This window comes from Anopheles moucheti, chromosome 3 (assembly GCF_943734755.1).
Source record: "Anopheles moucheti chromosome 3, idAnoMoucSN_F20_07, whole genome shotgun sequence".
Classification (NCBI taxonomy): Eukaryota; Metazoa; Arthropoda; class Insecta; order Diptera; family Culicidae; genus Anopheles; species Anopheles moucheti.
In genome coordinates this window covers 6,158,600-6,186,257 of record NC_069141.1, presented here as the reverse complement: position 1 = coordinate 6,186,257, position 27,658 = coordinate 6,158,600, and the positions used below count along the sequence as shown (strand labels likewise).

General features: G+C 43.3%; 1 protein-coding gene across 1 annotated transcript in view; it reads left to right on the top strand.

Moving 5' to 3' along the window:
• Window positions 1-2,153: 2,153 nt before the first annotated feature.
• Window positions 2,154-27,658, top strand: part of LOC128305865 (uncharacterized) — a 39,451-nt gene continuing 13,946 nt past the window's right edge. The window contains exons 1-8 of the mRNA XM_053043490.1: window positions 2,154-2,786; window positions 5,122-5,182; window positions 6,492-6,538; window positions 7,274-7,405; window positions 10,238-10,410; window positions 15,216-15,470; window positions 19,885-19,980; window positions 25,810-26,512. Coding sequence (XP_052899450.1) covers window positions 2,154-2,786; window positions 5,122-5,182; window positions 6,492-6,538; window positions 7,274-7,405; window positions 10,238-10,410; window positions 15,216-15,470; window positions 19,885-19,980; window positions 25,810-26,512 — 2,100 coding nt within the window. The remainder of the gene's footprint in view (window positions 2,787-5,121; window positions 5,183-6,491; window positions 6,539-7,273; window positions 7,406-10,237; window positions 10,411-15,215; window positions 15,471-19,884; window positions 19,981-25,809; window positions 26,513-27,658) is intronic.

The window sequence follows — 27,658 nt, the reverse complement described above, 5'->3', positions numbered from 1 at the left end:
ACGGTTGAGAGGACCAGCCAATGTGGTTGATTTTCCGTAGAGCTACCAAATACACACACATCCATATCATCAAGGAACCTCTCGTAACCTCATCCCAACCCCGAACATGGCGCGGTGTGCGCTGGGGTGTTATTTGAATTTCACACAAACACTGCACTTCGTATCGAAATTTCGCAATCACTAGCAACACGGGCGAATCGCACACGTTCCCAGGCACGTCCACACTTCATCACGGTGCAGCATCCCTACCCACATACGCTGCCTACATCCTGCGCTGAATGTTAGTAAATTATGTTAGGAAGGAAGTTGCCCCCACCAATCCACGTGGGGTTGCGGCACGTTGTTTGCATTCCGGCGAGCACGTTCCGCGTATCGATCGGGATCTATGAGCGGGAAGTCGTCTTTTCTTTCGTTCTCGCTCTTGTCTCCATGTGTCCAATGCGACCCGAAATTAACCTGCACAAAGTGGAAACACAAATAAAGCGTGCAATTTAGTGGTTCATTTCTATGTGTGGAATGTAATTATTTATCGGGCCGCGGAATATTGATAATGGGAATGAACTGCGTAGTATGGGAAAGGGACAACTGAGTAAGGCATTGACAGGAAGGTATGTGTCACTTTGATATATTTGAAGCTTCAATACGAACATACCAATTCAGTGGAAATGAAATTTTTAAAAGTTCGGTATAAACCCCGAACGCCGACCGGATAAATTGGAGCACACATAGCAAGAAAAGCCAAGAATGCATCAAATATCTTAACGGCAAAATTAAATAAAAATCAGTGGTGACTAGTAGAGTTTACTTGACAGAATCACTCGGAGGACAAAATTACTTGACAGAATATACTAGGTCTCATAACCCCATAAGGTACACAGGGATTATCAATTTGCGATGAAAATTTCGGAATTATGCTATCAAATTAGATGATACTTAAATGTTTTTTACTGATTGTTCAACTTATCTTTCGAAAAGAGGCGAGACGACTGTCGTAAACTTTGACTGCTTACTTTATGCAAATTAAGCAAATTTGGTTGATGATGTCTGCGACTTCGGTGTAATTAATTTTAATTACTTTCAATTAACCCTTTTCTTACAAAAAGTCACCAAGAAAGGTTAAAAGCATTATGAGTCAATTCGTGAACCAAATTCCTAAACGATCAATTATAAACGAAATTTTGCGCAGGTTCGTTATTCACTGGAGTTCAATATTCCTCGAAACAACAACAATATGTAATGCTTTTTGCATACTTTAAGGCGATTACTTTAGATTCAGAAATTTTGTATTTGTCACTGTTGCAGTGCTTTGCTAATGCACATATTTTCCCTACTCGAGAGGGAACAAAGAAACTCATTATAGAATGTGCAAATGAGCTCGAAAATAATTTTCAAATGCAAATCCGTACTTCGAATCTGTTTGATTAGCTGTCCCGATTCGACACCGAATATTAGCACCACATTGTAAGCATCCAATAGGCTTTTCATCAATCCTTCCCTCGTCCAACTCCGATTTGGCTTCCAACCGCATACACTATCGGCATGAACACGTTGTGTATCGTGCCACTACACGTACTCGTTGGGTAAATTCGAACGATGATGTAGCCGATAATTGCATGTTCGTCGAATCGGTGCCGCCAGCCTGTACCTAACGCGACACAGTAGTAGGTAGCATATGGCGGGACAGCACAATTTGAATGTATTAATATTTGCATTTACTCTTTCGCATTTGTGGCTTGCACCGTGTGCTTCAAACGAGCGCAATTTGATTACCCGTCTGTATGTGTCTGCAGGCGCGCACACGTAACGCATAATCGGGATGCACGAGCTTGAGAGGTTTCGAGCGATGCGGGATAATAATTTCATAACAAGCACCCATTGAAATGCCCAAAATCGATGGTTTTCAATTAGAGACCATTGCGAGGTTGTTGTCGTGGTTGGTTTGAACCTGAACACAATGCATCGCATTATTGCTCTGGGAAATGCATTCCTTCGCCACTCGGTTCTTTTAATAACGGGTAGTTTGGGAAAAGCAATCTGAAGCTGGTAGCTATGGTAACCCCGCTGGGGATTCTACAGGAAGCATAGTAACCCGTTGCTAACCACTTTGCTTTCAGCCAATCACGTCAAAATCAACACCAACCCCGCGTGGCAACATGGAGGAAGCGCAGGCTCAAATTGTTAGTGTTACATTGAAGGACGTGTTCCACAAAGCTCTCCCATCGCCGGCCGACCTTCTGCCCTGGTACATACCGAAGTGTTTTTGGCGTTCGCTCGTAGCTTCTCGCCAGATTGCTGCATGTGAAAGCATCCCGCTTCGACGACCGGATCCGTCGGCGAACGGCGACGATCAGTACTGCCCGGCGCAACCGGTACGAGACATACTGCTTCAGTGCGGCATTGCCCTAGCGCGCCTGCACAACGTCCAGCACGTCTTCGTCGTCAGCCGGAACGGTGGCACCGTAAGACGATTGTTGCAATTGATGAAGGTGAACACGGCCGCACTGCACGTGCTAGTGCTCAGTGATAGGATTTCCACGGTGGAAGAGTTCCGCGACGATGCCGAGCGAAACGTTTCCCTGCTGCGCTATGGAAGGGCAGCACTGGTGAATGATGGGCCGACTTCGAATCTTCCCACAAGCCATGCTATTGCTAGTGATGAGGACATTTTACAAGATGTCGACAATTCCCCGACCCGGCACGGACGGAGCAAGGAGCAGCTTTATGAAGAAAAGCTCATGAAACTGTTCCACAGTGCACGGTTGGTGCTGGAACAGATCCGGCCGGAAGTACGTTGGCGAGGGACCGAATGCAAGGTGCTCTGCCTGTACCGTTCCTTTCCAGAGGCAACCTTCGTAAACTGTTTCAAAATTAAGCGCCTTCGGTAATCTTTTGGTCGTCTCCTTTTTGTTGTATGAACATTGAAAGAAAATAGTGCTGAGGATGAAAAACGGGAATAAATGTTTACTGAAAATCGAACCACTCACTGGAACAGTGGTAGAAGAATACTAATCCCTTCTGCAGTGGGTACTGTAGAAGAATGCTGATCCCGAACTATTTTCCCAGCTGAACAAAGGTAAAGACATGCTGCAACGCTGTGGGTCACACTGGGCACCAACGGATAGAACAGCGCAATCATCGTCATTTTGATTGATCAGTGTAGCCCTCAGGCGCCAGAGAACTTTGAACGTGGGAACGCAATATACATTGCAGCAGCAAATTTGCTCTCTTTCTATGCTCCGTGCACCTTTGTTTTATGTTTCGCAGCAAATTCAAAGATAAGTTTTTACCTCCTTCATCAAGTCATTAATCTTCGAGATGCTGGTCGCCTCTGCATTTCTTGCTTATTATTCCGCTGTTCGGGCACACTGGTATACACCGATCGCATATACTCCAATAGCCACAGATCTGTTGGAATGCCGGGAAGCGAATGGAAAACTTCTTGATGCATTACGTTGCATAAGGGAACCGAAATATATTACCTTTTAGAATAGTGCTGAAAGTGACGATAATGTCTAACGACGATAACGAGCTTGATGAAGAAAGTTTTCCTCTCCGAAACAAACGGTGTACGGATGGATGCGAAGGTGTTATTGAAGCAAGAACACCCAAGAAAAAAAAAGACGCACCAAACCAAACTGCTCATCGATTTTTAATTTTCTTCTCCATCATCCTCCGGGTTCCAGGTCCGCTGAGCTTTTCCTTTCTTTTTTGTCCTCGATTTTTCCGTTTCTCTCTCTCTCTCTCCCTTTCTCTTGTTTTTCGCTATTTATTTGTCCCTTTTCGCCCAAACAAGATGAGTACCCTTTTTGCGGAAAATGAAGGAGAAAAAACTTTCCCAACCAACCGAACGGACACTGAATGATGGGTCTGAAAGATGGAAAGTTTTCTTTCAATTATGATCCTGCAAAGCGAATGCGAATCGATTCCACGCAGGGGTTCCGAAGCAGGGAGCCAAAAACGGTTCGTTTACTGAGTACCAAACCAACAAAAAAAAAATAAGCAGCATCTCCTTCAGGGCACGTCAGCGTTATCGTTGCCACTCCACTTTCCGTGCTGCGTTTTCTGACCAATCGGAGAACGACGATTTCCGGTCGAAGTAATGGATGTCGTATTTTTTGTTCTGGCGAATACCTCGAGCCGGTCTGCCATTGTCGGTTGGAAAATGAACGAAACGGATGGTGGAATTCTTACAAAACCGTTCCCAGGAGATTCCCGTCCGAGAGTAAATTAAATTACTTACCCCGATTGCAGATGTTGTTGTTTTTTTATTATTCTGCTGGTGGAGATGCTGTTCTTAACGGAGGAGCAGAAGCATGTGATGGGTAGCTTTATCTTCTGCTTTCCAGTTATAAATAAAACTGGCTCAGACACTCGAGGCACTATTGTGCGCTTTAGCGATCACAATTAATAAACTCACAAGTTTTAGATCGATATTAAAATGTTTAGTCTTTGTGATGTGAAGTCTGGGAAATAGACAAACCGTTGGTGGAGAATATTTTCCTGGTAAAACGTAGTACACAGAAAAAATTATATAGTATTAGTGAATGTCTGACCTTAACACATGTCTAGTCAATCATCGGGCCATATTTAACTGGTACGTGAATCTGAATTATCTGTTCTGCAAGAGCGATAAATAATCCTTTCCCACCACACACAATGCTGCCGTACGAATTTGTTTTCATATCCATGCAATGCTCAATTTCCTCCCCCACAATATCACTTCGTGAGTGTGTGATTCTTTGAGTTCGTTTCGTTAGTAGTCTGCAACTCCGGACCATACCATTCCAAACGATCAGGACAAAGCATCGCAACTTCGTTCGATTAGTGAGCTTAATCGAATTTTCCGGTCACGCACGGGCACGTTTTTCCGCGTGTTATTGTGCTGTGTTTGTTTGTAAATACACAACAGATATGCCGTTTGTTGCGATACGAAAGAAAAAAATACACCGGCACACCTACATATTACTCTTCGTTTTCCCGATGATGAAGGTTTGGTGCGTACTTCTTATCCGAATGAAATGAATCCCTGCGTGTACACGTGTCCAGTCCACGCATTGAGGTGGTGGGGAGCGGGTGAATAACGGAAAATTGTCGTTTTCATACGTAATACGTCTCGTTTAGCTGGAGGATTACGACCGGTACGTGACTCGTCTCTCGTTGAGAGCGGCCAAGTTTCGGAATGGTACGTGCGGCACGATAAAATTGCTTCTCCAAATTGTGTCCGTCCCGCGATGAATATACACCTGAGAAAATGTACAAGATGGTGTGCGATGGAAATTTAGCTGTTTTATAGATTTGAGTGAACGTGTGCCTTCCTTGCTGCATGAAGGCAGACTCTGGATGCATCCAACGTTTGTTCTATGCTCGTAGAAGCTTTTATCGTGTCTTGAAAGATCCTCTCCCCCATCTACCAAGAATTCGTAATGCATCCGGATAAAATATCATCACCAACTCTTAGCTCGTGAAATAAAATACATTGTTTCACAACGTTTCCCACTGAATAATCCCACTCGAAGGATATCGAATAGCGTTGAGTGGTGCGTTCTCTTCCGAGCTTAAAAAGTTCGGCGTCGAAAGGTATCACCACGCACACGCATCGTCCCGCCTGACGGGACCTCGCTCGGTTGCCTTGGAAACGGTCCACACAGCAACCTTCCCGTGTACATCTTTCAATGAAATAATGTAGACCGAAGGCGTTTGCTTTTAGTGGCACTTTGCAATAAATAAAAACACACAAATCTGCACCTGTCCTTTCGACGGGGCTCAAATCCTTGCCGTCCCGTTTTGCACACGATGGTTTCATTTTCTGCAACCATTTTGCTGTGTTTTGCCTTGTTTTGTGTCCCACCCCACACGAAACGAGTGTCTCGATTTCACATTATCTGTCCCAAAACACCATGTATGGTGGCGTGAATCGGATCACCGGTCTCTTTTCCTGGAAGTAACGCCAGACGGTTGTCTGCGAAAACATGTATTTATTGTTCGAAACAAATAGCCTAAATGGGCTGCAGATGTCGTAAAGCTAGCTGGATTATTCTTCGAGCCGTACGGCAGTCTGCGTCCTAGCAAGACACACGCCACCCATCTTGAGTATGAGCGTCCGAATGGGTCGCGTAACAACAAATCCGCCCGGCACTGATGGTGGGTTTTCGGGAAATGATGTCCCACCTGACGCTGTACTGACACCATTAGAGTTGGAGTGCAGTGAACTAGCTTATCGTATGGCATGTCGGGCGGAGCGCACATACGTGGGCCGATTCGAAACAACATTTGTGGGGTGAATTTTGCGAACGAACGAACATTCCATTCCGTTTGCTAATGATGTCGTTTGCTGGTTTTTTTTTCGGAAGCTTGTTATCGAGCATATTGATAGAAAAGTGTATCCCTGGGTTGGGTTTTATCTGGAGCGCGTGGGTTGATTACGATATTGTACAAACTGTTTCTTGTTTACCCGTGCATTGATTTTTTTCTCTCGCCCATTTCTCTTCCAGGTCTACACCACGCTTCGTCGCTGGGAAATATCGACACATCGTCGCAGGTAGGTGAACTGAAATTAAGTTATAAGGTTAATGAAAATTAAAATATGATCGGTTCTTATCAGTAAATAAAATGTATTTCGGTTCGAAATTGAATAAAAACTTTGAAAATTAAAACTTTAAGTTAAGGTACATGAAGAATATCGTCATGTTCTCCGTATTGCATAAGTTTTAGCGTTTTTCCATGTTTCGTAGATTTATAAGTTTCGCTTTTTATTACATTTGCAAGGTATGCTAATGACTATTAAGTATATTATGTATTTGTATTATGTATTGTATTGAGAAACTCCTATCTAATATTCTTGAAAAAAAGCATCCATTGATTTTGGCGTTATGGGACCAAGATCTATTTAAGATTTTAGATTTAGATTTTGCAAATATCTTATTTTAATCACGGTTTAAATCAATTTAGTTGATTCAACAACAGTCACAGTTACAGTTCAACAATAAAAAAAATATTTGAATAATACTAGGCTTTAGATACGTTCAAAACGCCGTTTCAACTCTAGTTTAATATATAAGCCTAAATGTATGCAATTTCGAGATGACATGAAAGATAGTTGTACGAGTTTACCAATAACTGTTTGCAATTTTAGACACATATGTGTCATACTTTCGCCAATCTAACTGACAAAAAGCAATTACCATGATTACATTTCAATTTTTAACTCATTATCGTTTATGTGTGAGCACCAACCTCAAACCAATAAATGGAACGATTGTTGTTTTAATTCCAGGCGAAGGTAAATTTTGCGGCCCGCAGTTACGACTCCGAAGATGAAAATATGGGCAGAAAGAAGGGACGGCCTTTTGAGACGGGACCCTGCTCGAGGGCTCCCGTCTACTCCAAGGGAGATATACGCGAGCAGGTAAGCGAACGATTTTCCCACCGCCGTGCGCAAAGCAAACGTGTCCGTAGGGAAATTTCTGCAACGGCTTTCTTAACAGTTAATTCGATTACCCAGCTACGTGGCCCGTTGGTCCCGCGCTGGTTCTCAAACAGTGTTTTCCCCTGTGTGCGATATTCTGCCGTGCCAACTTGCAGCGTTCGGAGGGAAACATGTTTGATCCAAAGCGCGAGCTTTCTCGAGATGGTCTGAGTGTATGTGTTTGTGTTTGTGTGTGGCATTAATATTCATTCGGCTGTAATACGTTGGCCGGCAGCAAAAAGATACGAATCGTCCAGTGGGCATCCAGCACAATACTGTTGACCGGGAGTCGTTGGTGGTCGCTTTGGGAGCCGGTTTCAAGCCACTCAAACCTGTTTAATGAGATTGCCATGCTGGAGTGGAAAAATTGTCGCCCGCTCGCCCCCATTGAGTGGAACCGTCAATGGGCCCACCATTATGCGCAATTATGCAAAATGGGCGCACACGGCCGGGGAAGGGATGTTTTATCGTTGACACTAAAGTTGTCCCTTTACGGAAGTCGCTGGAAAGGTTCGTTTCATAACGCAGGCATACGGTGGGCAGGGAAACGGCGCGGGCCTGAGGATGTTTGTGGAAAATTTTGAAAATCATGTTGAACCATAATTGATTGCGGAGTCGAGGAAAAGCAAACAACTTTAAATGGGCACCTTCTTTCTGCGTGCTTAATAGCTGCTTCTTTCGCTGTGCAGCTTTGCCGGAAAGCGACAGAAAGGGCGTCCGGAAAAGAATTCCCTAGAGCTGTTACCAATAGTGGCAACGCGCTGTGGAAGTCGACCGCGGCCAGGAAATGTGCCCGATCCGTAAATGAAAGCGAAGCAAAAAGAACCCTTGACCAAACTTCGCTAATGAAAGCATAGCAACGGATGGAAGGAAACGGAAGTTGACAATGAATACGCGAAAAGTTTTTCCTCTTCCAAATGAATCGAACTTCGCGAAGTTTGTGTCCGCCCTGCTGTTGGTCGTACATGCATCACCATGCTAGTGCGGCCCATCCCCCACCCCCCGAAAAGATCAGATCGAAATCCCTTGCCTGTCGCGTCGCTGTCGCTTTCTCCGGGGAAATTAATAGCTCCGCTCGCTTCAAAGCGTTACGCAGCCATTAATCATCGGCGGCGCGAATCATCCCGGTCGATGGAAGCGCTCAGGCGCACTGGCGCGGGCGCGCTCTGGACGTTAAAGGTTTGATTGTTTGAAGATTCCAGCAGATTACCGGAACAAACCGGTACACGATTTGAGTGATTGGGCGCATCCTGGAAAAGCCTCGGGCTTGTGGCCGGGAGTGCCTTCGCCCCCACGGCAACCAAACGGTTTGATCATTTCTCAATCGAAACGCTTGTTGCGTGATTGATGAGCACCCGGGACGTGAAGTGGGGTCGACAGGTGTGAAAGGAGTGAAACATCGGGCGGGTGGTGAAAATTTGCCCACCGACAACGTTATCGCACAATGTTTGTGTTGGTCCCGACCTGGTGAGGCACCCTTCGTCCGTATCGCGTCATGTATCCGAGCCCTTCACAGGTGAACGATCTTCGGCTGAGGGTGGTCTCGGTGACTTTGACATAACAATTTGATAGCGAAAACTTTTGCCTCCTAATGTCTTTCCAACCCAACCTAGGAGAGTACCCTGCAAGGAATTTGTTTGAGGAACAATTTGACGTGGTGTGAGTGTGGTTGGTAAATATGTGTGTATTATGGAAATAGGACACAAATGACACATTCTCGTGCCGCTTTATGGGAGTAGCACGGATTATTAATTCATGGCGTACACACACCTTCAAGCGCTTTTGGGTGTGTTTTATGTTTCCAGAAAACCATAAAATATTCAGCCAATTAGTAGGGGTTTGAAAAGTACTCCGGTTCAAATACATTGTGCCGTATTGTCATGGAAGTAATACGTGGTTACCTAAAAGAGGAATAAGCTGCAATACATTGACATGAGTTTATATTTCTTGAACACATTAGTTTCTGCTACGCTTTAAAGATAAATGGCCTTGAAGAAACAATGCTGCGAAAGCTTCAACGAGCAACAGCAAATATTTGTACTTTGCATCAAAGATCCAACTAAATTATTCCTTTCGATCTTCTTGTTTGTAGCCGATTGCCTGGAGCAACAGTCAAAATATTCATTTTACAATTTTTACACTGATTTCCACCTTTATTCAATTTCCTTCCAAAATTCCCGCACCGCGCCGTAATATGATCCTCGCGGGGCCTAACGAACGCTTGAGGTGTTTGCGTGATTTCTCGCCTCTAACCTCAACAATACACACACTCGCCGTCTGCGTCGCGGCCTGCTAGAATCAAATTTTCTTAGCCTTCGTCGGATGGCGTTGATTGAATTTTTCCATCCATTCCGGCCAGGATGGAATCGATCGCTCTCATTGCCAATTCCCGTTCCAGCCACTCAAAACGCTTCAAAACCAGAGCAAACAAATCGAACAAGTGCGTCGGTTGTGTACCGCTGGAAATGGAAAATGTCAACAGTGTTTGACATCCGGGACGCCTTTGGCCTTTTCTTCGTACCGGGAAATGGAATGGACAAACCGAAATCGAAGCAGTTGGCATTAGAAGAGACCGAAATGTGTTCAAACTGTTTCATCGTGAACATCATGTTTCAAAACGTATCTTAGCGGTTAATACTGATGGGAGAAATTGAGTACACAGGCTCACAACACGCTGTAAGAAAGAGAGCCGAATATATTGCAAACCATCCATTCTTTTCTGTACTTTACGTTGGAACTTTCACTAACTATTTCTCGTCTCATTGTTTACAGTACTGTCTGACGGATCGACAGCTCAACTCAATAGAGCAGCCACGGCGCGAGCGATTTTTTGGCTGCTGGTCAGGTCGCAATGCTCCCCAATCGTTCCTGGGCGTTTGTGTTGGACGTCGGGCTCCCTCCGACGAGAACCTCGCCGACTATGCACCGATGCAGCGTTACCCTAGGTAGGCGTTTATGACTGGATTGTACCCATTTCCTTATCCTACAGCGAAGACACTGTGCAGTGGAGATATGACTCCAGTCCGGACTCGTAATTTAGTTGCCTATTACCAGTTACATTTTATCTTCCCTTCCAGATATTTAGAAAGTTGATTCCATTATTGACGAACTAAATTACGCTCATGTTACTAAACAATCACTCGAAACCTTAACCACTTTTTACTGAATCAACACAAACTTTCAACACGGCGAAGAGTCGTTCCGTAAAAGCGAAGCTATAATTCTAAGAATGTTTCTCATGCCACCTCACCATCACACCATCACCAGGACAAGATCAATATAACTCTTCATTATGGATGCTGCGGGCACGTAACCATCTCAGGGATGACCTCCACGGGACCACACTGCACAGCTTTAAACGTGCGGTGCGGTAACCAGAAGCGAGCACCGCAACGTTCGTAAGTTTGCGACGTTGGGTAATTTTTATTCATTACCATTTGAATTATGCACAGTCATTTCACGAAGCCATCGGGAAGATTTCGTTGGGTTGCGTACGCGCCGTAAGCGGGACAGGATGACCGTCGTAACACAGTACCACAGTAATAGCCCGTACGGGCACGGGCTATTAATAGCTGTTCGTGCAACATCTCACACTCACTTCTTTCGCCCGGGTTCACTAAAGCTCTAATGGCGTTGCGTTGAACGGTCAGGTCAGCCTTGAAAGTCTTGCGGATGGAAAGTGCACTTAGCAAAAGGGAAACTTTTGCTTCCCAGCTCAACCCGACTCGACAGCGTTCGGGTTGGTTACAGACGCCGCGGCAACGTTTGGATGAAAGCCAGAGAAGATAATTTGAAGTTCAATAGGTACCGTAGTTGGTGAAATCATAAATTGCACCGCATCGACATCGTCCGTTGGCAGTCGTCCGTACTCGGCTGACGTGCAATGCCGAGATCGTGGGATCTCCTGTGGACAAACTTGTGTGCACTACCCTCGAAATCTGCTCCATATCTTCGTCACTCACTCACCCGACCATTATTCGGGCGATAACATCAGTGAGGCATTCGTCTCCCGTTTCCAACTCCCGATGTCTCACGAACTTCACACTGTTCGCCGTGTGTTCACCAACGTCCGAACGGCCAAAGTTGCTGTCGATTGTGTTACGGACGATTCTCAGCTTGATTCAGTTAATGTACGGTCTCCGGGTCGGTCTTGCTGGTCGATCGGAAAAACATGTCCATCGACCATCGGTTGTGGTCCGCAGAGGAGATGCCTGCACAGGAGATAACTCGCACGCCACCGGGATTGTCACTAAACAGTATGTCGTCGTCGTGGTCGTCGTCATCGACGTAGTTATCGTCCAGCGTGCAAACGGGTGACCCGATGGTGGTTTTTGCGCTGGCAAGTTCACATGCTCTTGCTGCCTTTGCTGCTACTCGACCAATTTATCTAGGTGAAGGCTTTCGGGTATCCTTCGCCATTCAGTGCCAGTTTGCACCGGTGTCAGTGGTAACGAGCACGCAGGGACAAAAACACAATCGGTCGGTGGTTCGAAATACTATTCCGTGGGCAGGATTGTGATGTTGCAGTAAAATGTTTTCACTTCTCACGTACGGACGCTGCTGTGTGCGAGAGGTCATTCGGGGTGGAATAAAATAGGAAATTGGGTCACACGATGGTACACCTACTTTCGATATCGTGTGTGAGTGTACGGTCAGTTCTTGGTACGGCGAAACATGTTTGGTATGAGCCAATAGTGAGACCATGTGCAGGTAGTGTTGCGTTTCGATCGCAGATAGCACAAAAGCATTAAATTTTGTTTGCAATGGTGCACATTTGATCAAGGGATTGGAAAGAGTATTGATTTTAGGTTCGAAACATAGTACACGCCACTGAATGGAAAGTTTAGCTACGAATGGGCTTTTTCATGGTAACATCTATTACATTGTTATCAATCTTTTGTTATCTCGATGGAATGGTTTGGGCTATCTGCAGTGATAGAAGCTAACGATTTATGGAAAATTCTCATTTTTATTTCCTATCGGTACTATTTCATCTGTGTATTACTGAATAGATGGATAATTTAAAGGATATTTTTGTACCTGTATCTTGATATGGATTAATGTATTAATATGGGAAATGTGGAATAATGTATGCGCATTGCAAATAGCATAACTTCTACGCGCATTGGTGTGAAAAGAATTCAACGATCGGAGTACATCGATAGTGAGCTCCGTAAAGTATGCAATCCGGAGTACAAAGTATGGCATTTAGCATTTTACGGCATTGATTGTTAAATTTACAAAAATAAATTAGAAAATAAATATGCTGAAGTTATTTAGCAAAATAATCTGTTTCACTTTATTGAAAAATTATGTTACGCCCTGAAAGACTTTTGCCGTAACAAAGGCATTTGATGATTACATGATTACATTTTAAAAACTCATTCACATGCGGAAAATCCTCTTATCAAATCAAGAGGCATAACTGAATAGAAATTGTTTCAAATGTCACCGCATTCATCGTAACACACTTCCCATTCAAATTCACGCCACGATGGAACACTTGCGCCATAGAAAGGCGTCCATTAAAATAAATAACTGCAATCTATGCGAACCACTTGCGTGTCCCTTTCGGTCTGAATCGCCGCCAAACAAAAACCATACAAAAGCATTATTAACACCAATGGTAATGGGGTAATCCACTACCTGGGGATCATTTGCTCACCTTTCCTCGGTGGAGTTTTATGTTTACGTTTAAAAACCAAATCTTCTACCTCAGCCCGGGGAAAATGCCGCAGCGCACACTGACGAACCCGTGAGCCGGAGGTTTACGGCAAGAAATACATGCAAACATGATTCTTTCAACCGTTATTTCTATGGCTTCCATACGGGTAATCTCATCTTAGCCGGGCTAATTCAATTCAAAATGCCTTTTCCGTTACACCTTTACTACGGGGCGGCACGGTTCTTTCGACTGTTCTGTCATCTGCTGCTTCACCGGCATCACGTCCAACTGCTCCCCCACCGAGGGTATATAAACGATGAAATATTTGTCACGGAAGTATGCGTTCGCACCCCATCCCGCAAGATGCTCCAGGTACGGAACATGATGAAAATTCAGCACAAAGCTCTAATCCTTGCTTGCGCGCTGGGTGAAGGTAACCCGCGTCTACCCGTCGCTGCGCAAAAGGTAAAAGCCGGTACATGCATAAAATATACTTTTTTATGATAATTCGAGCTGAGCGAAAAATGAATAAAAGAATGTGACCCATCTTCCATCAACGGCACCCGGTGTTGGCCTTCGTTTGAACCCATCCGACATGGGGTGGTGGGAATCCGTTTTTTTTTCGTCTTTTGTTTCGTGAAATACAGATCGCAACACCTTTTTGCACCTCGTTCATTCTCGGGGCCATTATTAAAGGTTGACCTAAATCCTAAAGATGCCTCTCCGTGGACAGCTGTTGCGTAATTTCCCCCGTACGAGGGGTGCGTTTGTGGTGACTTGAGGGCAGGTAACGATTCCAACAAAAAAAGGCCAACCAAGAGCAGATGGTAATTTTTACGAATCTCATATTCATGATTATCAGTTCCAAAAAAAAAAACACGGTACGTGGGTTCGTTTTACTTCTTGCTGGTCCTATGGCGCGGGAAATGTGTAGTGGTCGTTTTTTTTCTCATTCTCGGAACGGAACATCCAGTTCCACACGTAGCATCCTCTAGCTGGGTCGAACGTTGAACTGATTCGGGTTGCTGAAATGCTAATGGAATTCAGCTACAACTCATGATTGAGCGCTGGTGGGATTTTGCTGATGCAGCACAGCACAAAACCATTGGTGAGTTATCCTTAAGCAACGGATCGGCTTTTAGGGCAACCGCTCGCGGTAAATGGAACCGAAACGAACCGATTTCGCCGACCAAAGACAAATGGTACTCGCGACACGAAATGATTATTATGCAGCTCACAAATTACAACCGCCGTTTGCTTGAGAACGCTGGTCGTTGGGCTTTGTGGATTGAAATGGCTTCACGTCGATCGTTTCGGTGAAATGGGGCTGCAGGTGTGAAATTTTAATTCAACCAAGCGGTCGGTACACTGGCTGGCGGAGCACGTACTTTGAAGTTGCCCCAATCAACGCCGGGATGGGTGCGTTGTACTGTGAATGAATTAATTTTAATGAAAATATGTGTTTGACCCACTTGCGCGATGTGCTTTAAACGTGGTGAAATATGATGAAACAGTTTTCGTTAAAGTAGTTTGAAAATGCTGTTGGCACACTGCAAATTTCTAACATTTAAATACTCTTAAACTATTTATTTATATATTTATGCGCATTGGGTCAAATTGAACAGTATATTGCATAAGGTATGGTGTTAGATTATTTGTTTCTGTCTAACATATTTCTTACTACAAATCATCACATAATGCTTCCGATTTAAAGCTTATGTGCATCATTTTATTTCTCTCGAAAGTACAGCAATCTTGAATAACTCGAATGAAATAGTAACCGAGACACAAAACAGTCAGCGATAGTCGAGACTTTATGTACCGGCCAATGGATTTTATCTTTGCTGCGTTATAATGAAAACCTTTTCACCAAAGAAAGTGATCTCCATTGCTTTCCTCACAATTGACTTCCAGTCCCGTAACGCAGACAGTAAATTAAACCCCTCTGCCGCAGCACGAAACACAGCTTGGCCAAGTTTCAAACTGCTTCCAAGTGCCGATATCATCTTTCCAGTCCGCTTTTACACCACCGGCCACAGCTCTCACTCTCCGCTCTGCTCGTTCTCGTTCCATGCTTTGCTGCAGGTACATCAATTCCGGCCCGATAGCGAAATCCATCCTGCAGCAGTACGATGACGACATGGAAAGCTCGTACTTCCGCCGAAAACCGACCTCTTTTTTATCGAACAGCGGCAACACGGGCCCAGCCGGCGGTGGCGGTGGCGGCACGGGTTTAATTATAGGGAGCAGCGCAACACTGCCCGCTGGAGGTGACAGCAAGCGGTACGGCGGTTCCTGGCTACCGGCAGAGGACGAAGCAGTACGGTTAGAGGGTCCAAGGTAAGTGTTGTGGGTGACTTCGGGGATGTATCCGCACTGCTCAAAATGACCTTCAACCGTAGCACACACACACACACTCCAAACAATCATAATTTTCAAACTCGCCGGTACACAAGTTTTGCGACACAAGATAACACATTTTATTCGTCTGACCTTTCGCCTTTGGTATGTGCGTGTGTATTTGAGTGTTTGGCTGTATGTTAACTGTGTATCCGTTTTTTCCCCCATTATTAATGAACAGTAGAAGATTTGTTGAATGGTGTTTTATACTATACAAGTACCTTTGTCTTTGTCCAAATCGTTTCCCCGGTGTATGTTTGCCTGTGTGTCTTGTGTGTTATTTAGACCCAGTACTTTATACCATTATTCCCGGTGTTCATTCCTCGTAAATCCAATGTACAAATTCCCATTGTTGGTACGTTCGTATTACTCGTTTCTACTCCAAATAAACTCACCGTTTGTGCCTGCTGTGAAGCTGTAAGCGGAAAGGCTGTAATTTCATACTAATTTCCATCCCACTGCTGATCTCGCCCGCATTGTTTTCCACTTCTTTCCATCACATATCACCGACAATAACCGAAGCCGGGCCCGGAGATTCCATTATTGTTGAAACAAACAAATAATCTCCCCCCGACATCATTCTAGCAGAATGACTGAAGCTCCCATTTTATTACACATCCCTGTGGGGTTGGTATTTTGTATCGGTAGCACATCTATGCAGACATTTATTTGCACTTCCTGGTGAAGAAAACAGAGACAACAACACTAAATGCTCGAGTCTCGTGTTCGGTTGCTAAATGGATGAACGGGTGCTAGAAATGGTCGTCATCGGGCAACCTCATACGCAGCCTCCATCCCCAACAACTGTCTAGCAGAGTGAAAGGTTTGATCTTGAGCTTCGCTTGCTCGATTTCATACGCCACATTTGGCATCCTACACCATGCCACATACCGTTGCTATAGCGATAGTGTTCTGCATACTACAGTACCGAAGCCAGCTTCAATGGAGGCGCCTGGTGTTTTGTACAATTTTTAAAGAATTATCTTTTATTGTTAACGCTCGGCTCCTTTATTCTACAGCCACCCGTGCAAACTGCAGCGCCGACACAATTATGGTGTTGTGCATGAATGTTTCGTTGCATAAAAGTATGCCATCATATTCCACACATATACGCCTTGCTCTACACGAATGCAACGAAAGCTTCGCTTCACTCCAATCCGCCCTCGTAATACTGACTGTTTCCATTTCTATGGTGCTGATGCGAGGGGACAAAAAACAACCAGTACCGTCTCAAACGGCAAAACCTTTTATGCAGAAGCTACAACAGCTTACCATAACAACACTCGGGTGGGTCGTTTTCTTTCCTTCCTTCTCGAGTGAAGTACTGTTTCTTCTCAAACAGACGTGTAGTGTATGTCGACGTTTGTGACATTTCGTACTTTTTATACGTCATACAAACATACACATACACAACACTGCGAGTGGTCGGCTAGTGCCAAGGCCAAGAAAAGACAGTTTAAAGACAGTCTTGTGCCAAAGGCTCAAGGATAAACTCCGGGTCGTTTGGATTACAGTTTACGTACTTCGTTTCATTTAACGCGAGAGAGAAGGCATAAAACGAAACTAGGACTATTGCTTCCAGCCAGCTGGGCTTGGTATCGTGCAACATCTTTAAAGAAGGAACTAGTTTTTCCTCCTGTTTTGTGCGTTCACCGTTTTACGCACAAGGGTTTTCCGCAAGTCGATGACGACGGCTTTACTCACGGCAAGGAAGACATTCTTACCGAAAGCAGGCTTATAGCGTGAAAAATGAGCCAATCAAGGAAGTGTATGCACCAAAGCGTACATCGGTGATTGAGAGGGTATTACTGCTATGGCATTAAATGTGAAGTACAGTGCGCTTGTATGGAAGTTGAGCAGATTGGCAGGAAATTACAAATGTTAAGTCATTGTTCCTTTGCTATCGATGCAACGAGCATTATTTATGATAATGAGAGCACTTTGTTATTGTAGGTATGGAAGACAACAGGAGTATCAAGATCGTATGATATTGTGTACCTATGTATAATGAACAGTAGTTCGAATGAAAATCATATACAAAGGAAATGACATAAAATATAATTCATTTATCTGTTAGCCTTATGATGGTTTGTCGAACTTAAAAAAAAATTTGTTGTCTATTTTTTTTAAATGGAAAACTAAAATGGAAACCCGGGTGTATTTGGCCAATCTTGCTAATACTTAGTTCAAACATTCGTTTTGCATACTTTCAGGCTTTTTTGAGCCTCGAGCTATGTGTGAGTCAAATTACACATATTGTTCAAACTATGGTAGAAAATCATTTATTCTGGTTCATCAAAGATTATGTTTCGAAACATTTACCATTTACCATTACCAAATTTTCGAAACATTTACCATAAGTTTCCTAATTTTCACGAGCTTCGATAAACTGATCCTAAATTCATCATTTGACCAAAACTGAAACGTTTAATGAAGTGTGAAATTAATCCTTAGACAAGCTTCCAAGTTCAACCTTTCAGCGCTCATCACTTCACAATCTGTTTGTGCTGTGAATTGAATGGTACTGACAGCTTTTGAAGCTGCCTGGAAATGTGCGCTTGAATTGATTTGCCCGAACTTTTGAACATAGTGCAACACGTTCATCCTTCACCACACACACGCATACATGCTCGCTTCCCCACTTGTGTGGAACCGTGGAATGTGATTGGGATGAGAAGTTAAAAGCATCCCTCGGCTGTTGTGCCATTCCATCTCGGGCAGTTTCGAATTGGATCGAAACGGTGCCAAAGTGCATCGTCGAGGTGAAACTTAAGCCTGATCGTTTATCAGTCGTCATGGTGCCAATCGATCAGGGCCCACGAGGTCTATGTACCGAACAGGGCCGACGGAATGAAGCGAATGTGTATTATGCTTCCTTACGGACTTGTGACACCACACGGCGACGCAACGCTAGTCGAGGTGAGGGTTGGAAAATTGGTAACGTTTTAGCACTAATTGAAAGATAATACTAACCTGTCATTGGTGCGCTACGGTCCGAGGTTTGCGGCCGGAGGGTTATCCAGCACAACCTAACCGGAGTCGTCGGTCTTGTCCATATGCCAAAGGTGACATGGCATACTGCGTGGGTGGGTTTTGTACAGCGAAACCAAACGAGGAAGCAGTGCGGGATCGCTGTGATTTTCACTATCGAAATGTCAACAGCGTGTCGGAATGATAGGATTTCAGCTTTCGTACCGGTTCGTCAACATGGCATCAACCAACCTAAGCCACACGAAATAGATAACAGAATCGAAATCGAATTATTTATTCAATGTTTTGAAGTTATGGCGAGGAAAGGTAAAAAAGGCCGGGAACCAACCTAGAAATTGCACAAACAGCGTGAGTAAATGTTGTTTGATGTTTCGGTATAATTAAATGATGATTTAGATAAAAGTGGAGCTGGATGGACTATTTTATCCGAACTTGTAAATTCTGTTCCGTCGACGACTTCGCGTAAATGGCTAGTTGTTAATTAAACTCTGATTGATTTTTAAATTTTTGCAACAAAGTAGTGATGCAGCTTATATTTTCTTGAATTAAGATTTTATTTATTTTTGATTTTATTTTTGTACATAATGTAATATCTTGTAAATAATAGCTATACTTAATAATACTTTACTTAACAAACTTTTTTCAAAAGATTGTCATAAAATGAATTTGTAATAGTTCATATTGTTTCCTTCTAGTTAAAACATTCTATACCAAAAAAAGTAAACATGTTCATCAAACCATATCAATCGGTTGGGTACATTCATACCTTCATGGTGTAAAATTTGTGTATTTATTTTTAACTCACAGACTATTGTAATTGTTTGTTTTCATATTGTAATTATATTCCATTGTCTAGCGATGTTTTTCTTTAATTTGATTCAAGTTCAATCGAAATACAACAAATTATATACCATCTGGTGAAGAAATTGTTATGAGTAATTGTTATTACGTAACATTGTATCTTATTGATGTATACCTTTATAACTTTATTAACTCTCAAACAAAACCACACATATAAATATATTACATGCCAGTTGTAACTTATTGTACTATACAAATCAGTATCGTGTCCCTAACGAACTATAAATACGTTTCTAAATTCTTTAATTTAAAATAGCGCAACTAATATTTTCTTGACACTTTGAGTGAACGTTTTCTATCTCGTTTTCTTGCATCTTTCCTTCTCTTCTATTGCTGTTTCATTCTGCTAACACCACTCAATTTTCATAAAACTATGTAATAAAAACCATGCCTTAATTCATCTTGGCGTCGCGATTATTATGCACGTTCCACACTGCACATCGACGCCAATAAAACGCATCCACAATGGCTGACCCGCAAACCCGTCGGTACACCGGGGCAGCCTTTATCGATGTCCAGCTCATAACGATCTGCTACCGCCACCACCACCACCACCGAACATTGGCCTTATCGATGGCATCCCGGGCGGACCACCAAGGTTTGTTGGAACCAATAAAGAACCATATTAACAATGTTTAGGAAATTTAGAAAGTTAATACTAAATATGCTAAGTTATGAGAAAACAAGTTCACTTTACTTTCTTTTCTGAATTTCTTGCGTACTGTAAACTTCAACATCTGGTTTTGTTTCCTTTGCCTTGACCTCAACGCACACTATGCACACTGCGCAAACACTCCATTACGCAATGTGCATTTATTGCTTGGCATACTTCCGGCGACCACTGATACACGATAGAGCACATCGAGGACATTGCAGGGCCCGTGACACTGCGGAGAATAAATTGTCCCACCAGACTCAACAAGCTGCTCTCCGTCTTTCTGTCCCTTGGGTCACATCCAAGCCGCCGGTGAGCGTATTGGTGAAATGCCAACTACGCCATCATCATTGGACTCATTCAGCAGAGGATTCCTGAAGCTCGATCGATCGAAAGCGAACGAAGAACAAAAATTGCAACATGTGGCAAAGCAACAACACTCACAAACACACATTAGCACAATGCTTTCTCCTCAATTTCATCTCTGGCTTTCGACGAGAACTGCATCGCTGTGTGTGCAGGAGATATAATCGAACGAATTGATATCAATTAAGCTTCATCCTACGGGGCAATCGCATCGATGCATCGAGCAGCGAGAATGGAACGTAATTAGAAAGGAAGATTCCTTCATTAATCCTCCCTTTCACTCGCATCGCGACACACAATCCGTCTAATGAGGAGCACTGTTTGCTTTATTGCCGCTGGTTGGTGGCCACGTCTCATCTCTAAATGTTAATTTAATCAAATACTTTCGATTCGGATTGGATGGAAGAGACGGTTCCTCGGAGTAGCATTTGGTGGGGCCAGGAGTTTGGCAAAGGACGTAACCGAAGCGCTATGATGAGTTTCCCATCCTTTCTTCGTGATGAAGTTTAGCAATCGTATTACTGCCCGGTTGTGTATAATGATTGGCTCGGTTGCCTGCTCAACCGCTCATAGTGAACGGTGAAATGCGATCATTAATTAGTATTAACGAACCTATCATAATATTGCCTTTGGGGTGGAATGGATGCGAGCGTGCACGTTACGATGAGAAGATTATCCTATAATTTAATTGTTTTATTCTTATACTTGTGGAATTGGGCAACGAAAGACTTACGTGTTTCTTCGTGAGCACCTTGCAGAAATTAAAGATTAATTGCATGTTGCATAATGTATTTTCCCATGACGATGTGCTTGAATGTGGACAAAGAAGAATTATATAAATAATTTTTTGTTTTACGTATTATAATTTGCCCTATAAAAATACGAATTACGACTCAGATTAATTTGCAATTTAAATCAGTCAATCAGTACAATCTAATTGAGATTTAGTAAGTGTTTACGTACCCATCAGAAAAATAAATGTAGCAATATCAAAGACTGCATTACATTATTTACTAAAGTAAACACATAGCTACTTAGTTTCTTATTACTAAGTCCCTTTTATTCCTTCATTTATTCAAACTCATTTTGTCTCGTTTAATTTACTCAATTGCTTTTAATTAAACATTCGCACACAAAAGCACGAGATAAATTTCACTTGCAACCAAGTTCCAAATTTATGCCATTAATTATTTCCGATCCATAAAACTAGCTGCCTCGTGCAACAGCCACTCACATCGTTTTAGGTCCAATTTTAAATAATGCCATTTCCTTAGCAACCCTTAGGTGACACACTGCACGCAAATAAACGAACGGTATGAGTGTTTTCCCTGCATTCGCCAATAAATTGTCATGCTCGCTGCACAATTGCGTACCACCAGCGCAAACAAAGCCCTTAGCCTCGCTTGCCAAAATTATTTGTCTGAAGCCAATTCAAAGCCCACGGTCGGGATTGCGCCGAAGCAGCAATCAAGCATGCCGTTTGAAGAGAGCTTTAATGCTCCTGTCCAAAATCACCCAAACAAACAGCATTGATGGGAAGGAGCCGGTAGAGTGCAATTCCTTATCAACAGTTGGTGCCTTATCTGTAGGGCGAAGGAGGAAGCGCGAACGCTCTAACGCTTCCCTTACTGGCGATTGTCTTCCTAGGCGTAGCTTCTCATTCATATTTGATATCTTCTTCGCGGGAGATCATCTCGTGAGTGATGTGATTTTGTTTTGTGTCTTGCCAGCGTGGCAGCACCTTACACAGCGAAAGCACGAACCACCAAGCAGGTGATTGCGTTTGTTTCCTTGTTTCTTTCTTCTGCTCCGGCAAGATCAAACAAAACATGGAACGGATAGGACGCTGCGATGGGAGCTTTCTCGTGCAAGAGTTGAATCCGTTGTCTAATCTGAAGCTGTTGGTAATTTTTCAACTGCCGACAACTGTCAGCGGGATGGATATTGCTTGTGCGGAGGCAAATTTTCGCCGCATGCCGCTGGGGCAAGGTAAGATTATGAAATATTCCCACTTGCCCGAAATATGGAAGCAAAACAAACAGCTCAGCTGGAAGACAACACGGCCGAACAAGGCTGACGGCTTAAAGAAGACGTTTGTTTGCTTATCTTGTTCGGCGCTTTGAAGATGCAGCACGTTCTCCGGCAGCTTTTCACTCGCTGGCCCGCTGGAACGGAGCCGGATTGCATAAAAGGAGTGCATATTTCATAATGTGATATTGGGTTTCTTGGTGGGGATTTATTTGCGAACGTCTTGCTCTTCTTAGAACATCAGCGTGAGGATTTGTTTTTCGTGCAGATACAGCCTTGTGCTTGTTTTTAACTGTTTCGAACATAATATTAAATCTCCCAAACAATAAGCCGCACAAAAACAAAGCTCCAATTTATACTTTATCCTTCCGTTGGGAATTGTTTGGGAACGCGAAACTACTGCCAACGATAGCGAGAGCTCCAATTTCGCCTATCGCTTAAAGATGATTCACCCACTAAAACCACAACTGCCGAGATTGTTCTGCTTTATGGAAGTCAGACAAAACAGCTTGTACTTTTTGGTGGCAAATCGGGACCAACAACGAGCTCTCCATCGTTGTTCCGTTTCCGTCCTGTCAGTCAGGATCGTCTTTTGTTTAACAAGCACTAGCTCGCAACAAAGGCTAGCAACGGTGCGGTGGAAATTCAAGTATCTCCTTTCAGGTGCTTTTGATTTTCCACGAATATTCCGACATGGGCGAAAAAAGCGCACTTGACAGCGTTTGAAGAGCTGTGTAGTAAAAACAATTCTCCAAACTACCCTCAACATGTAACTAAATCTGCTTCCACTAGCATCGTTTGGAATGCTTTTGATTCTGCTTATGTTTGGACATGCATAGCAACACTGGGATGGAGTGTTTGTTATCTGCGTGATCGTGCTGCAACGTCGTCAACATTGTAGCCGTTTTATATTATCAGCCGTCTTTACAACGTCATGATTATCGTTCTAAGTGTCGGCCAAATTTTGAACAATGCACAAAAGGTGCATTAGGAAAAAAGTTTATACTTTCTGTATTTCAGTTTGCATTGAAGTTGAAATCATATGACATTAAGTCTTACAAAGTTCATCATTATTTTTTCACTACTTACACTACCATAGTTCTGTAGAAACTATATAAAAAATCGTAATGAGTGCTAAATTCAACTATAATAAGTTAGGGTCTACAGAGCGGAATCGATAAGAAATTAAAACTGTCAATCAAAAGTTAACAATAGATATGCACCACTGCTACTTCAACTATTATTATGTCTACCACTGCTTGACTCTGGTACAATATGCCTGGATTATTTATTTATATTTAAACGAAACCGTGAACATTAACGTGTTTGGATTTTTTTTCTCGTTCCATTACATTTTAAATATTGCAAAACCAATATAAACCAACAAAGTTTTAAATACAATTATCAAACCATCTGCTTCCCGGAACTAAAACATGATTGAATCAACTGTCTAAGTTTTTTTCCATTACCATTTTGCTACCAATTTTTCCCATGACAAAAGAAAAAACATTTTTCGACTAAAATTTCTTTCCATCACATCACACAATGCAAAGTTTCAACGCTTCTGGCGGTTCATTTGGCTGCACTGTGTCGTTTCCTCTGGAGCTTTCATTGAATGAATTAAATTTGATTTCATTTTTCCCTTTGGGCGTTGGAAAAAAACGTAACTCGCAGCATGTGGAGAATTCCAGTTGCGGGTCGTTTCCATCCCAGCAATTGTCACTCACACTATGCGGTGCTTTGCCACGAGGAACAATTTTATAACACAATTGCAAGAAACATCCTTCGGGGCAAGTAGTTTGAGCTTGAGGAGCACATTTCCACCAGTGACAGTGACAGTGACATTCATATTTAATTTAAATTTCAAATTAACAGCGCTTGCTGTGTTGGTGTGTATTTCATTTCATAATAGAGACGTTGTGCAATTTGCGCTTTTCTGTCTTCACGGCTCTTTGCCTTTGGGTTTGAGGCACACTTTGTTCCAATCTGATGTCTTTGTTTGTAAGGATTTCTTTCGAGCTGAAGGAAAAGTAAACTATAAGTCGAATTGAAAAGCATTTGATTTAATGGTATTCAATCAAACTATTTCGCAACCGAAATCAGCGAAAAAACGAAAATGAAATTGAGCCATTTAATTACTTTCGCTCCACCTGGACAACTTTGCGCTCCAGTAGGCAACCATAAAACCAATCACAAATGAAACGAACCGTGTCTTCAAATCTTCACCACCCCATTTCCCTGCCATTCGTGACCTGTCCGTGTGCCCGCAATGCTAAAAGTTTGTGACCCAGCGACCCACGCACAGCCTAGTCCGTGAAATTGTTTATTGATCTGTTGACTTGTAAGCGCCTTAGCGACTGTGGCCACTTCGTATTGCCCCCAACAATTTCAAGCGCATACTGTTTCGAGCCGTGTCACAGAGAAATGGAACTAATTTTGTGGGCTGATTCCACGAACGCCATTCACGTGGAAAAATATATGTGCGGATTGGTTGCACAAATACAAATAATCTTTGGTGTGCGGCCAAACCATTTGTCTCGTTTGATGCTATTTTTGGCAGAAATTTGAAAAAGACCAGGCGCCTCCATTATGAAGCAGGTTCCGTGAGGGAACGACATTATTTGGGAGACGAAGAAATAATATCTCTAAAACATCCGGCACGTGCTGTAATCTTTAAAAATAACGTTAACAATCTGGTGCTGACAAGTTGGCAAAAGGTTAAAAAATGGGAAAACTGTTGCCAGAGAGGAAATTGAATGGTAATTGAAAGGATTTCATTTGACACATATCAAATATTCGTATATTGTAAATGAAATTAGATTCAAAGAATTGAAATATCAAATAGAAGTGAATAGATTATTCATTTATAATACTGGGAAAAATCAAGAAAAGCTAGAACCTAGTCATCTAACTGAGGATTTTAAATAATATAAATTAATTAAAAATCGTAAAGCGATTTCTGCTTAAGCAATGGAACTTGATCTGAAATAGTAACCATTCTAGCATAGTTGGCAAACGATTCAGTTTGGTTTTTTTTTGTTCGGTGAAAGTATTTCAATTTCCTCCAGATGGAACTTAATTTTCAGCTCTGTCAAACGCGAAATTCAAACCCACATTGACAATGCTAACGAACTCGAGTATCATCTGGAGTCTTCCGATACTGTTCAACTTCTGTCCAAAGTGAAATTGTTTCGCAAATTATCCAAGCGTATCTGCAAGCGTGAATCTTGCTTCGCAGATTTGCTCTGCAATAATTCGTGGAATTTCTGCATCGGTGTAATTTTCTTAACTGTTGCCGTCGAAAACCCGTGCCATGAAATCGTAATCGATTTGCTTTCATTCCTTCTCTCCCATTCGAACCGTGTCGCCGAATCGCAGGACGAAGCATGTCAGCTTTGCCCGTTCCTACACGCTCACCTCATTCGACGAGGCGATGGGTAGTCGACCCCTGTCACGGTTGGCAGCGGCCCGTAGCCAAGAAAGACTGATAGGCGGAAAGAAGCCTACCATCACGCTGGCCCAGCACACGGCCACACCGTACGCGGGTGCACCGCTGCACTCGATCCTCACACAACCCACCGCCCAGCAACCGCTGCTGCCACAAGCCCTCCAAAAGCAACCCCTGTCCGTGCCGCAGAACCCGAGCCATAGCCAACCTCAGCAGCAGCAACAGCAGCAACACCAGCAACAACCGCAGCAGCCTCAACATGTGCTCATCCAGCAGCAACCGACATCCCATCTACATCAGCACTTGCACCAGCAGCATCTGCAACACCTGCAGCATCAACAAGCGGCTCTGCTTGCCCATCAAGCACACCTTCAGCATCAACATCAGCAGCAGCAACAACAACAGCAGCAGCAACAGCATCATCATCAGCAACACCAGCAACAACAACAGCAGCATCAAGCAGCACAACTCGCTGCGCAGCAACAGCAACTACAGCATCAGCAAGAAATGGTTGTGCTGGAGAAAGTGAAACGTAGTGCAATGAAGACGCAAGCAACGCAGACGGAAGTGTACTTGGGGAAGAAAGGGACTGCACCACACAATCTCTCCCTTAGTCCCAGAACTATACATCGGGTGAGTACAATTTTCATTATTTATGAACCTTTTAGGCCTTATTAGGACCTAATTTTCCTATTTATTGAAAACATTATATGTAAGTTGACAACATTGAGTTATGATTCAGATGGTTGATGCTTGAGTAAACTGGGAAAATGTTATATATTTTCGAACAGATAAACTACTCTCGTACTACTACACTTCATACTCGCTCCACTCATCCACAATGCCACTTGTCGCTGGCATAGTTCATTCGAGTGTTCTCCACGACAGCTGTGAACACAGCATAGGACAGCAAAAATATAAAACATTCTCCACTATAAACCAACCGTCCCATCCAGAAAGTGAGAGCGTGGGGGCGGGTCTTTGGGTCGATTTTACACCAAACACCATTGGCCCAACTGCGACAGCATGATAACAGGGCATAAAATTACTTCTGCCATAACACGCTCCCGGGGCACGCTCCGGAAGCACACTTACACTTCTGCTTCAGGCTGGCCAAAGAAAACGCCTGCTGCCATGGAACACTTCAGCCTGACACAATAACAATTACGCCCGGGAAAACTAAAGTGCTCTTGAGCGCATCGAATTATTTATCCTCGGCGCGGTGGGTTGGGTTGCACTAGCTGTGGGTTGGAAAAGTTTGGAAATCTCTACCATCCCTACCATGAATCTCTGCGACGAGACCACCGAGTTCGGGGTACTCGTGGGTGGTCAGAATGCATAACTCTTGCACTCGTGACTTGCCGATGAGCGGATGTGCCCTTGGTTGCCTTCGACTGTTTTACCAGTACCGGTGAGGCAACTTAAGACGAAATGTTTCGAATACCTGTCTATTACCGGTAACGAGCATGCAATGGATTGAACGTGACAGCGAGATGCTAAACGTTCTATTGGATGTGCATCTTATAGTAACTTACACACACACAGCCACACCCACACGAAAGTTGCTCATTTACAATGTGCTTGCCGTAGAAGTGCCACTTGCAAAGATGATGGGAATGGTAATGATTATAGCAACGGAAACCAACTACCCGCGAATTGGATAAAGCTAGTATTGGGTGCAATTCCGGAAGCAGGTTAATAGGTTATCATTTAGGTAGAGCATTTAGCAGACAATTGCTGACAACGAGCTAATTGGGTTGGTGGAGTAGTAGAATATGT